At 34.1% G+C, this 13,387-nt stretch overlaps 1 protein-coding gene across 1 annotated transcript; it reads left to right on the forward strand.

The window, feature by feature from the left end:
- Positions 1-4,329: 4,329 nt before the first annotated feature.
- LOC142633137 (protein REVEILLE 7-like) lies at positions 4,330-7,778 on the forward strand. Its single transcript, XM_075807404.1, has 7 exons — positions 4,330-4,594; positions 4,741-4,808; positions 5,522-5,584; positions 5,706-5,817; positions 5,910-5,971; positions 6,143-6,514; positions 6,641-7,778. Exons 2-7 carry the CDS (start codon positions 4,797-4,799, stop codon positions 7,358-7,360), a joined length of 1,341 nt encoding a protein of 446 aa, XP_075663519.1. The 5' UTR covers positions 4,330-4,594; positions 4,741-4,796; the 3' UTR covers positions 7,361-7,778.
- Positions 7,779-13,387: the final 5,609 nt, after the last annotated feature.

Raw genomic sequence — 13,387 nt, forward strand, 5'->3', positions numbered from 1 at the left:
ATGTTCTCCCTCATCTCATCCATGGCTTTTCTCATCTGGTCCATCTCTCTTTCCAAGTGTGGCACTCTTCTTGAAGCGGTACCCCTTGTCTGATTTTCGGACTCAACATTTTCTCCTCCACCTTCCTGACTCTAGGCTCGTCCTTCCGTGTGCCCATCTTGGTGTTGCCTCCTGAGATTGATCTCCCTATTCAACTCTTGATTCTGACGGGTCAGTTCTGCCATAGCGGCAGCCATGGATTGTATATGTTGAACAGAAGGCGGTTGCATGACAGGCGCTGACCTGCGATCGCGAAAGGGATTACTAGAAGCATCCCTACTCTCCTGGTGGCCTGGGCTGGTAGCCCTTGATCTTGTTCGAACCATTCAGCCTTTTGTCAAGGAAAGGCTAATCGTTGACAACAAAACAGATAGTCGAACGAAAAGAACAGTGAATCGTTCCCCACAGATGCTGCCAACTGATGATGTGAAGAAAATTAGTAGGCTGGATGCTTCGGACTTGACAGGACTGTTTGCTCCTTCGATGGCCTGAAAAAGAAAGAAAAGCGATCAAAGGTGACCGGGGTTGCCGGCCAAGAACCCTCTGATGGCAAAGTTAGTCTTGTCTCTCTATTTTCAGAGTTCCAACTTTCTGGGAAATATCTCGCGTACCTTTTTCTGGTCTGAATGGGTGTTTATATAGTGTCCTAGGAACAGTTATTGGGCTTGTAACCTCCTCTGGATTTGAGAAGGTGCGAGGGTTCAAGGATAACTTCCACAACCGTTTAGGAGTTATGTTTTCTCATATAACGGTCACCAGAAGTTATGCGTATGTTACGGAGTGGTGACATGTATTCAGGAATTTCAAAGTGTAAAGGGCTCGTCCAGGGGTCCTCTTGTGGACGAACCCCTTTAGGACGGGGTTGATAGCTTTCCTAGGACGAGTGTTGCGGGTGTGTTTTCGTCTATGGATGACCATGGATGTTAGCCTCGTCCTGGTGCTTTCTTCTGGACGACTGCTAGTGTTGATGACTATGGACGGTCTGGAGTATAATATTTCCTCATCAAAATATATCAACAAAAATTACATACAATGCAATTTACTAGAACACCACGAGAAGGGGGGGGGGGAGAAATAATATGATTGCCAGTGGGCCTGAGCATATCTAGAAAGAAATATTGTTATATGTTATATATCATTGGAATAAAAATATTTAATTTTAACTTTTTATACTTACAAAAATAGATTTATCAACTTAATTAAAAGTGATTTAAGAATAAGAAAAACTAAGAACATAACAGTAAATTATGAAATTAAAAGGTGCTCATCTAATTCTTCCCGCACTAACAACTCAACAACACGCCCACGTTAAAAAGCAATATTCTCAAACTAACTACTTGTAGTGACAAGTGACAACACACACATCAATATAGGAAAAAAAAAAAAGTCGCATTCTCAAAAAAAAAAAAAAAAAAAAAAAACACTTTGGTTACTGTTAGTAAGTGGGTGAGAATTTAACATTTTAAATTGGAGGTAGAGTGAAGACAGGAATCGAACTCAGGATCTTTTGCTCTGATACCATGTTAAATTACTGATTTTTTCAAAAGTTTAAACTATTAGGAAATTGTGAGTTTAATCACTTAACCATAATTCTATCAGTTACAAGCGATTTCAATAAGAGATTTTCTTAAAATCTTTTTCTTTTTTAAGTATGTTTTTTTCTTTTTTAAAAGAAAGAACAGTTCTCTCTCTTAAAAAAACTAAAATAAAAACTAAAATGCCTTTAAACAATGAACACACATAACCAATGTTTACTCTCTTATTTATTTATTTTTTTATTTTATAATCAGTAAGGAAATTTTTAAACAAGGAACCAAAAACAACAACTTGAATACCTGTTTTTGAATGATTACGAGGCCAAAACATGGACAGTTTTATTTGCCTCTCTAGGATTCCATTTGAACTCAACAAACAAACAGAGAGCTACCAACTTTTTTTTTTTTTTAAGAGAAAGGAGAGCTACCAACTTGGTAGCATCTAAACTTAAAACTTGAATCCTCCAAGGAACCGCAATGGACGATCCAATGATAGCATCTTTGCATCACTTTCAACATTGACTCAACTAATATTGTGTGAAACCAATTTTAGAATTGCCCAATTAATTGCTTTGACTTCAGATTGGATAAGGACATTGGTTTCTATTTGTTAGAGCATTAGCATCTGGGATGCAAAAAAAAACAAAGAAAAAAGAAAAATATTTTGCATCCTCAAACACTACTTTATTTATTTTACTAACTCATTTTACAATTCACCATACATTTCAGTTTTTATTTTTACATACAATCTAATAAAATAATAAAAATTATCTAATAAAATAATAAAAAGGTATTATTCTCTCTTTTTTTTCCTCCCAATCACTTTTTCTCTTCACACACAACCAAAAGATTAAAATAATATTTTTTTACAACCTATGAACGATAAACTTGCATATATGCAATCTTACTATTCATAGGTTGCAAATTTTTTTAAGTTTACAAACCCGGATGAAGTAGGTTTTGAGTGGCTTAGGTTGTAAAATAGCAATTGGGGGTGTTTACACCCTCCAATGCTAGTGCTCTTTATGAAATTGCAAAAACTAATGCCTCTCTTTAATCTCTCACCACAATAGAAATGTAAGATATTTCATAGCCAACTTTAGCATCACAATTAATTTTAATGACCACTTTCTCTAAACTAGACTAGTCATGCACTATTTCATTGCCAAAATGAGTATTTCATATCTTTTATAACATATCGATTTTTTTTTATAATACTATAAAATCCAAAATTAAAGAACCAATATAAAGTTGTGATTAAGTATATTTTATACAATGAACTTTTTTATTTATTTTTGATGTATTAATAATTGGGATAAGAGGATTTAAATTATGAATGTCTCTCTTGAAAACACCTAGAGATATTAATTAACATTGAGTAACAACACTCTTGACTGCAATGAACTATAAGAAGATAAGTTTATTGCTAATAAAATAAATACTAGCCTTGTGCTTCTACGAGTGAAATGAGACTTTTTTTTTTTGTGGAGCAATTAGAGAAAGTGAGACAAAAGGAAAGACAAAACAATATAATAAAATTTATTTAAAAAAAAAAAACAAATAGTATGTTTATACATTCTTAATTAAGTTTTGAGTGATTGTCCTCCTTTAAAATTTGTGTGAATCTGAGAATAGATGTGCAAAATTAGATTTGTTTCTTAAAATTTGAAGAAGAAAGAAAAAAGATGATAAAGATAGAGAGACATGTAGAATAAAGTAATTGATTGTTATTGAGAGTATAAAATTAGTAGAAATGTAAGAGTAGATATATTCAAAAGAATAAATGAAAAAAAAAAATTTAAAGAAAAACTGTTTGTTGGTAAACTACTTTTTTAAATTTATTTAAAATTTAGAAATTTTAAAATTAGTAATTTTACATGTTTGACTATATTATTTAAACTTCAAATAAAGAAAACCCTTAAATAATAGTCTTTTTTTTTTGTTGAGAAAATCCTTAAATAGTGGTTAGATAATAACTTCTTCGGGTAGTGTTAATTTGATGAGAGGTGGATAGTAATATAACTGAATTGAAATTATATTTGTACACTAATGATTAAATTATTGTAATATAGTTTTCATTAATTAGAATTTATTAATCCCTAAAAAATTTTCAATGTGACTTTATTATGACATCACAATTCAAAATTATAAAAATGCAATTGGTTTTAAAAATCAAGGAATGATATAGGGGTGTTTGGTAGAGTAGTTTGAGATGGGATTTTCGTTTTTTTTTTTTATAATTTTTTGAAATACATATGAGTAAAAATATGTGTAATATTGTTTAAAATATAAAAATGTGAATTTGAAATGAAAAAAGCCCCATAGATTTGTAAAAATCCAAACGCTTTAACCGACTGTCACTCGCAAAAGTGCAAATAATAACCGAAAAAGAAAAAGAAAGAAATTCTATTTTCAGTTTTAAATAAATAAATAAATAAAGGCTTTACTTTTTTTTTTTTCTTTTGATAAACTAAAAAAAAAAAAAAAAAGGCTTGACTTATGCGTGCACTCTATATAGGATTACAGTACAGCGCATCTCGTCCACTAATATTCGCACAAAAAAGGAAATAATAATAAAAAGGGAAAAGTGGAAGACGGACACCATAGGAGGGTGCCGCGTGTGAAGCGTTTTGAGCCACAAGATTCCAGGGCCTCGTTCTCGAAATTTCTGTCCAAAAGAAATGCAAAAGTGAAACCTCCGACGTGGCAAGGCAACCCAACCCAACCCAACCTAGGCCTTCTTTTCTTTTCTTTTGTATTTATTAAATTGAAAATGTCCCCATAATTTTTCCCTTCTCTCCTTCCTTACTCGTTAGTGCAGAGAGAGAGAGACAGTTCCTTTCATTGGGTTCTCGATTGATTCTGGGATTTCATAGTACCTCAGAAGAAGAACGGTTGTTTCTTCCTTTTTCCTGGGATTCTGTTTTCATTTCGACAATCCGAGGAATCTATCTAGCTGTTGGGCCTTTCTTTCAGATTTGTCCCAGGATTCACTTCTGCTTATATTATTATTTCCCACGGTGAGTTTCTCTAATTCTCATTGATCTTCTATGTTTTAAGTGGTTGCAGTTATTATTATTTTTTTTTCCTTTTTGGGAAAATTTTTTTTCTTCTATATTGCTTAATATTGAAGGTAGATCATGAACATTAGAAATCATTATTGCAGCTCTGTTGAATTAAAACTATTTCTTTGAGAGAGGACTTGTCCTGATCTTTCTACCAATGGATATTCAGGTATTTATTGTTATTAATTGGAAGATTTCTGTTAGTATTTAAATGCTTGGGCACAAATTAACAAAAAAAAAAAAAAAAGATTTGGCACTATTTATTATTATTGTTTTAATTAATGGGCTATGTATGTTGATTAAGATTCACCCTCTTTTTTAAGTCGCAAAAGACAAGAAATTTTCTTGCTCTGTTAAAAAATTACAAATCCATTTGTTGATCCAAATGTAGCATACTTTAGTCTTGACCCATGATTGCATAAAATCCTTGACACTGAGTGAACTTGCTATGAAACCCAAGTCTAAGATTGATCATTTCATGTCTATATAGGCTTTCCAATCATGGAAACATCCAATACTATTTTAATTTTTGAAACAAGCTTTGAGCTCTGTGGCTCACTTCCAATTCAATATTTCATTTTCAGCAGTTGCCCTTTCTCTTCATTTGAAGTTACTTACTAAAGAATTATAACTGTTAAAAAAAGATGGTACCTCGTGTAAGAAACTCCCAATTATTTTGAAGAGGCTGATTTCCGAACTCAAACCCAATTAGTGGCTTTTTGATGGAAGGAACTTGTCATTGTACCAAGACCTAATCTCTAAAAAAAGGATTATACCTATTAATAAGTAAATGAATAATTAAAAAAATTAAATTATATTACTCATTTGATTTCATTTTCCCGGAAGAAATCTTTATGGATTATTGTTCATTTTCTAAAATAGGGACAAAATGACCTAACAACGTCAAACGCTGATAACTACCATCCTGATGGCAGTGTGACTAAGGTTACAATCTCTCCATCCATACCTTTATACTCTGCTTTTCTTTTGGAATAGTTTTGCTGGAAGGCTAATTAGTTACTCAATGGCCTTAGATCTTTTCCTCTGTTTTTCCATATTTGAACAGGTAAGGAAACCTTACACAATTACAAAACAAAGAGAAAAATGGACGGAAGAAGAGCATCAAAAGTTTCTTGAAGCCTTAAAGCTGTATGGTCGGGGTTGGCGTCAAATTGAAGGTAAGCTTGGTGTAGGATGATTTTTTTCACGATAATTTTTTTGCGTGTGCTGGCTGTTCAATCGAAGTGAACTTGCTCTTGTCTTAACGCAGCACATGTAGGCACCAAAACTGCTGTTCAGATTCGAAGTCATGCTCAAAAATTCTTCTCTAAGGTTTAATGCTTTATATCTCAGCGTATGGTTTCTATTGTAATGCATACATGTGATCACAAAACTAAGTTAGATCAATTACAATTCTATGCATGCTAACACTTTTTTGTGTGTGTTGTTTGTCTAGTTAGCGTGTACCCTCTGTGTTAATTTGTTTTCTCCTATTGGCTTCAGGTGGTCCGGGCATCCAGTAGTAGCACTGAGAGCTCCATTGAACCAGTTGAGATTCCTCCTCCACGGCCAAAGAGGAAACCCTTGCATCCTTACCCACGTAAATTGGTTGACTCTCTTCATGAAATATCAGTTGCAGATCAATCTGAGAGGTCTCCATCCCCAAATTCGTTGGTGGCTGAGAAAGATACTGAATCTCCCACTTCAGTTTTTTCTGCAGTTGGGTCAGATGCATTAGGGTCTGCAGTTTCAGAGCAGCACAATGTTTGTCCTTCGCCAGTGTCATGCACAACTGACATGCACTCAATCAGCTTAGCCACTGTTGAGAAAGAGAATGAACACATGATGGCGAATTCCTCTGTCCAAGAAGAGAAAGTAAGTACTTTTTTCATACAATGAAACTGTCGTATTAATCTTCAACTTAGTCCAAGTTGGATTGTATTTATTAATCTAAGTCCTAAGCAAAAGTCTGACTCTGTGATTTCATTTGCCATTATGAAGTTACAGAAATTTGAATCAGCTTCCAAGGAAACTTTAAGTACTGACGGAGATGAAGCCATGGGAGCAACCATCTCGAGTATCAAGCTTTTTGGAAGGATAGTCTTGGTAACAGATTCCCAGAAACCATGTTCTCCAAGTGCAGAGAATATTGACTCACCAACATCTAAGACTATTCTAGGGAATCTTGACATTGATACTGAGAAGCTTCCTGAAACATTACCTTCAAACCAATTAGACACACATTTATCCCTTGAAATAGATAACTGTGATTGGAGATTATTGCCATGCCGAGCCCCAGTTCGATGCGTGGAACATCAGAAAGAGAACACCAACTCTGCAGAAGCCAACCCTTACGCTTCTCTGCCATGGTTGGCTCTGTACCAAGGCCTGCCATATTATCACCTTCCCTCATATAACCAAACTTCAGTTCAAATACCTACATATTCTTGTGTAGAAGAGAGAACGAAAGAGAGAGATATTCTAAAGGAAAAATCTTGTAGTGGGTCAAACTCTGTGTCAGCTAGTGAAGTCAAAAATGAAGGGAAGAATTTAGAAGCTGTTGATTCTCAGTTTCAAGAAACTAAAGCGAGGATTAAACCCTGCAAGTCTATGAAGGGGTTTGCGCCCTACAAAAGATGTCTAGCAGAGAGAGATGCTAACTCATCTGTGATTGCTTTGGAAGAGCGAGAAGGGCAAAGAGCTCGAGTTTGCTCATATTGACCTTCATGTACCCTGATTGTCCACACAGTTAGAATTATTGAGCAAGCTCAGGAGCTATTTTTGGTAGTTTGATGTAGGTTGCATCAGACTCCTTTTCATCCCCGTTTCTCCACTAGAGCTCCCTTCAAGTCACTCAATATCTTTGTATGCAAACCTTGTTTTTAGAAGTTTAGGAGCTGATAGTAGCTTGTTTATTACAGTCCCACACCCAGACTCCCATATGCTGCTAGTTTCAGCCATTGGAGCTATCCAAAACGGCACCTGGTTGTTCTTTTTGACCTTGCCAGTGCTTCAATATTTAACTACAGTTCCCTACAGTCATTTATGTTCTTGCCTTGCAGGTTGCAGCAATCTTTGTAACATTGCGTCTGGATTTATTTTTCGAAAATAATGTTGCAGTAAAATTTTGTCGTAATCATATCAGAAATTGTATAGATGATGGATTGCAACCTGTGTATGTTCAAACAGAACTCCAAAATAAACCAAAAAAAGGAACGATGAAGGAATCCTCGCCCAAGGAGAGCTTTAAAGTAAAACTTCCAAATCAACTGAATTAGCCATACAACACTCATGTAGAACTGACACATTAAGTGGGTGTTTGGATTCAACGTCCAGCGTTCACGTTTTTTTTTTTTTTTTTTTTCAACGCTTGTTTGTTACTGTTCATTGGTCATGAACAGTAATTTTAGGCCAATGAACAGTAACTTCTAGAATGAACAGTACTTTTTACACATTTAAAAATTATTTTGCTACAGTATTTTTAGTTTTCAATTTTCAACAATAAGTTCTATTCAAATGGACTCTAAGCGTGTGTTTGGATAACTTGGCGTTTGCGTTTTGATGAAAAATTTTTGCCTTTTTTTTTTTTTTTTTTTTTTTTGTTCTGCTGATGCACGATTCAGGGGGACAGCGGTTACTGTTCATGCTACTGTGCATGAACAGTAGCCGATTTTGTTGACTTTTCAGCACCTCTGTGAGTCCCGTGTACTGTTCACGAGACCCACAAACTTCACTTTTCAGATTTTTTAAAATTAAAAATGGGACTCACGGCACTATTCACATATTTAAAAATTATTTTGGTACAGTGTTTTCAGTTTTCAGCAATAAGTTGTATCCAAACGGACCCTAATAAGTGTGTAGAATGAAAAATGAAAATTATTTTACTATTCAGCTTATTTTTGTTACTATTTATAAGCTCTACTACATTTTTCGGCAATATTCATGGGCTTTATTGTATTACTTTAATTTTTATCTTTATTTATAGTACTTTCAGCAATAAATTTTCAATTTTAGCAAAATAAGCGATATCTAAACACACCTTAACTCTTGCAAAATATTCACCATAACTCTGATGTATTTTAGAGGGAGCTCATTGCCTGCTTGTACTATCAAATTTTTCATTCATTAATTTGTTTCTGTGAAGCTTGTACCTTCCCAAATCGAATATTGTCCCATCCAAATGTGATAAACCGAGGATCAGGTAGCCATGGTTACATTTATATATGTATATAAAAGATGTAGCTTTATGATTATCACGTTACCTAACAACTTTGTATTAGATTGAAGTTGTAAAAATCTCATCGCCAAATTACATGCCAAATTTTGTACCAATTAAATTTTATTTACTACTAGATTAAAAAGTTAATCTTTTAAGCATAATTTTAAAATACAAAAAGTTGAAATTTAAACATGTTATAAATGAAGTAGTTATATCTTTCTGCCAATATAAAAGATATACAAAGAAATATTATCTAACAGTAGATTTAATCAAAATCCTACTTCATTAAAAAAAATATTTAGCATTCTTTAAAGCTATTTTATTCATTGGTAATACCGTAATCCTAGAACATAGAGAATAGTGTTCTTTCCTTCTCTTACATTTATAGTGGAGTTTACTAATTAAATTAATGGTGAGATCTACCATGAATATGAGAGAGAAAAAAAAAAAAAATTTGTCCATACTCCAGAAATACCAACGAATTTTCCATTCAGCAATGCTCTTCTAATAGTACGGTAGTCGATGCATTGGACCAAATGGCGTCAAAGAATGAACAAGCAAAGAAAGATGCCCTGCATCCTCATTTCAATAGTGGCAAAATATACAACTTTCAAAAATGGCAAAAGATACAACTTGACTCATGGACATATCCCTCTTTTTCAAGACCTTTGTCGGCTAGAAAAAGCTCTAATATCTGCAACAAAAGAAGCTCTAATATTTATCATGTTGTGTCGTTAATTATAATGGGTATGAGAAATAGAAATAGAGAACTAGAGCAAACATTTACACGCGTCAATACCTTGCAGGATTCTTCCCTTCTTCTCTAGTGAACCACGCCTTGATTCACTAGGTATTGAAGATGGTGGTTAAGGATGAGAGAGAGAGAGAGAGAGAGAGAGAGAGAGAGATTCTCTTTAAAAAGCTTGTATTTTGAATTTATTAGGAAATGGAAGAAAAAAAATCAATATAAAAAATTTGGAAATAAGCAAAACTACATTGTTTTAAATGAGTTAAAAGGCACCTTTGTAATTGTATGTGTGGGGATTAGGAAAAAGGTTTTATTGTGGGGGTGATAGGCCCAGGAGTATATATTGGGCCAGAGGCCCAATCCGAGGACATTGAGTAGTCTAAGGACGGGAAAATATCTTCTTAAGAATCTGTGTTGGTAAGTAAAGAGGTAAAGTCTAATCAAGATTATCCGAGAAGGTTGTCCGAGGAGGGATACTTCCTCGGCTAAGCAAAGCCGAGGTCAAAAGGTGCGGTCTGCCACCCAAAAGTAACGTTTTAGGAGATCCTATAGGTATGGATATACATCGTGAGAATACAGGACAGAGAAGGGTTATGAAATATCTAAGAGAAAGCTGCTACCACCGCATTAAATGCTTTGCAGCTGACTCTCTGGCCGCATTAATGAGGAAGTGATGCCTGAGCAGTAGTGTTCAGCCTTACAGCTACTTCCAAAAACTTCAGGAAGGTGCTGATGGGACAAGTATCCAAATCAATAATTTAATTCATACTTGGAGGCTATAGAAAGGAGGAATGATAGTATAAAAAGGAGAGGAGACACTCAAGATGGGGGATTAAAGGAAAAAGAGAGAAAAACACTGTATACTAAAGAACGATATTTGTAATCTGTCTCTGAGTGAAATATATAGAAGAACCAACCTCCTCAGATTGAGTTCGATGAGGATTTCTTTATATAAAACTACTTCATCTTTATTTTATGGTCACCTTGGCCCATTACAATTGATGTATAAACTCATTAGAACCTAGATTTCAAGCCCACTTTCTACAAATTCATTGTATTGAACTCTTTGGGCCTATTCCCTTCTTATCTTGAACTTAGGTGCAAATTGCGACCTTACAGTATGGATGGAAGGATCAACTTTGTAAAAGATGTGAACTTAAGGACTATTTGGTTTGAGAAAAAAAGGTAGTGTTTTCAATATTCATTTTCAATTTTTATGGGATCTACAATATATATATATATATATATATATATATATATATATATATATATATATATATATATATATATATATATGGTTTAATTGTATTATTTGTATTCAATTTTCATTTTTAATATCCAAAAAACCGGATTTGAATATTAAAAAAAATGAGGCGTAAATGCACATTTAGTCCCTACATTTTGACTTTTTTCCATTTTGGTCCTTATATTTTAATTTTACCACTTTTAGTCTCTAAACTAATTATCGCGTATCATATCAGTCCTTGCCGTCAGCCAACTAATAGAAAAAGCTGACATGGCTGACGGCACTATTAAAATAATAATAATAAAATTTATTTTGGCATTAAAAAATGCCACATCAACATCTAAATTTAAAAAAATTAATTAATTTATTAATTTTAACTAAATAAAAAATTTTCATTATTTTTGGAAGAGCAATGGGTAACATGTTCTTCATGATTTTTGGGTTGCTCAGAAAATTAAAATAATCTAAGTTTTTTTTCTTGTATTTTCTTATCAAATAAACATGCAAAAATTCATACAAAATCTCTATCCTCCACCGAAACCTCCAACATGAAAAAATCATCAAACCCACCACAACCAACGAATCCAAACCAATCAACAACCACCACTACCTGGGGTTCACAATGCCACAGCCACCAATCTTAGAGAAAACCTACTATCATCAACCCAAGCCAAAATCATCAACGGACCCAATCGACCAAAGGAAGACCAAAAACAAACAAACCAATCGACCCACACCAACAACAAACCCACCACAACCAACCAAACCAAACCAATCCACAACCACCACCGCTTGGAGTTCATAACACCACAGCCACCAACCATTGATCCTCTTTTCACAACACCCACCAGCAAGACTCCAAATTTTTCCCATTATTTTCTCCGCATCAAGACCCCATGGTCTCCATAATCAAAACCTCGAAGATCAGCCCCTGATTTACTCGCCATTAGTTGAGATTGGGTGTAAGGTTTTGAGCGGATATGAGATTTTTAGACTAGAGAAAGCTTAGGTCAAATCGACAGTGCGTGGTGGAGAAGAAGACCGACCTTGTGAGCTCAAGCCATGGAGCTACAGTGGAGAGAATTTTGAGATCCGAGGGAAATTCCGTCCATGGAGGCCAAAGAGAGAAAGGGAGAGGGAGAAAGAGAGAATTGGAGATAGATAAATTTGGTTAAGGTTTTTTAAAAAAAATCTTATGACTGACATGTTAAAGAAAAAAAAAGAATAAGAATTTAAAAGATAATGATTTTTGTTATTTAAGAAATAATTTTAATTAAACTGTATTTTAGGTTTTTTATTATTATTTTAATAGTGCCGCCAGCTACGTCAACTTTTTTTGTTAGTTGGCTGATGGCAAGGACTGATATGACACGCGCTAATTGATTTAGGAACTAAAAGTAGTAAAATTAAAATGTAAAGACCAAAATGGAAAAAAAAAAAAAAAAGTTAAAATGTAGAGATTAAAAGTGCATTTATGCTAAAAAATGAATACAACTTTTGAGTGTTTTCATTTTCTTGAAAATGAATATAGTGGTATTTATGTTAAAAAAAAAAAAACCAATTCTATAGGTCTTACTAATATTGACTTGTCCAATCAAAAACGCTCTCTCTCTATCTTTCAGTCTCCATTATTCTCTAATCCCCGTTTAGCTCTCTCTCTCTCTCTCTCTCTCTGTTTCATCTCTTAGTCTCTCTCTTTCTCTGTTTCATCTCTTAGTCTCTCTCTTTGTTCGTCTCTCAGTCTCTCTCTCTATTTGTCTCCCAATCTCTCAATTTCTCTCAATCAATGGCAATAGTGGTCAATCGGCGAGGGTGACCCATGGCCGATGCTCACTATTAGCAAATTCCTTTTGGGTTTGGTGTTTGCTTTGGGGATTGTTTGTGTGGTTTTTTGAAATACTTAGGTTTGGTGGTTGTTTGCTTAGATTTGAGGTATTTAGGGATGAGTTTGTTCGAATTTGTTTAGGGATTGAGTTAGCTAAAATCTGATGTTGGATCCTATAGCTGTGTGGTCTTTGTTTTCAAACATATTTGCTCTAACTTGGGCTAGTTTGTAGGAGGGAAGTGATTTCTAGCGGGTGGGGTAACTACAAATGCTTCCTCGTTGTATCCGTAGGTTTGTCATCAAAAAAAGTATAAAAAAAAAAATAAAAAAAAAGGGTTATGGAAGACAATTGCTGAAAATTGATGCCAAACAATAAATTGAGTTGGAAGCAAAAAATTAGTATAGGATTTAAGTATAGAAAAGGAAAAAAAAAATGAATACACACCTAACACAAATCAAACGGGCATTAACTAAAATGACTCACACATAAAGGGCGTAAATGACAATTGCTTAAATTTAAAGGCTATAATTTGTAATTTTTTTCTTTAAATTTCTTTTATTGAGATAGAATTTTGTAGCTGTTGGAAAACTCCTAAAGCTGCCATTGCATACATGATACACCAGTCTCCATGTAATTGGAATTATATTTAATGGGGGAGTGTTAAGGACATATTTTATGTAGTTGGCTAATCCTTTGACAAAACGCACTT

The sequence above is a fragment of the Castanea sativa genome, chromosome 4 (genome assembly GCF_040712315.1).
Source record: "Castanea sativa cultivar Marrone di Chiusa Pesio chromosome 4, ASM4071231v1".
Lineage (NCBI taxonomy): Eukaryota > Viridiplantae > Streptophyta > Magnoliopsida > Fagales > Fagaceae > Castanea > Castanea sativa.

What these genes read in the sequence shown, in the direction of transcription:
- LOC142633137 (XM_075807404.1), top strand. An exon ending in CTGATGGCAGTGTGACTAAG is followed by an intron (nt 5,585 to 5,705) that starts GTTACAATCTCT and finishes ATATTTGAACAG; the next exon opens with GTAAGGAAACCTTACACAAT. An exon ending in CTCAAAAATTCTTCTCTAAG is followed by an intron (nt 5,972 to 6,142) that starts GTTTAATGCTTT and finishes TATTGGCTTCAG; the next exon opens with GTGGTCCGGGCATCCAGTAG.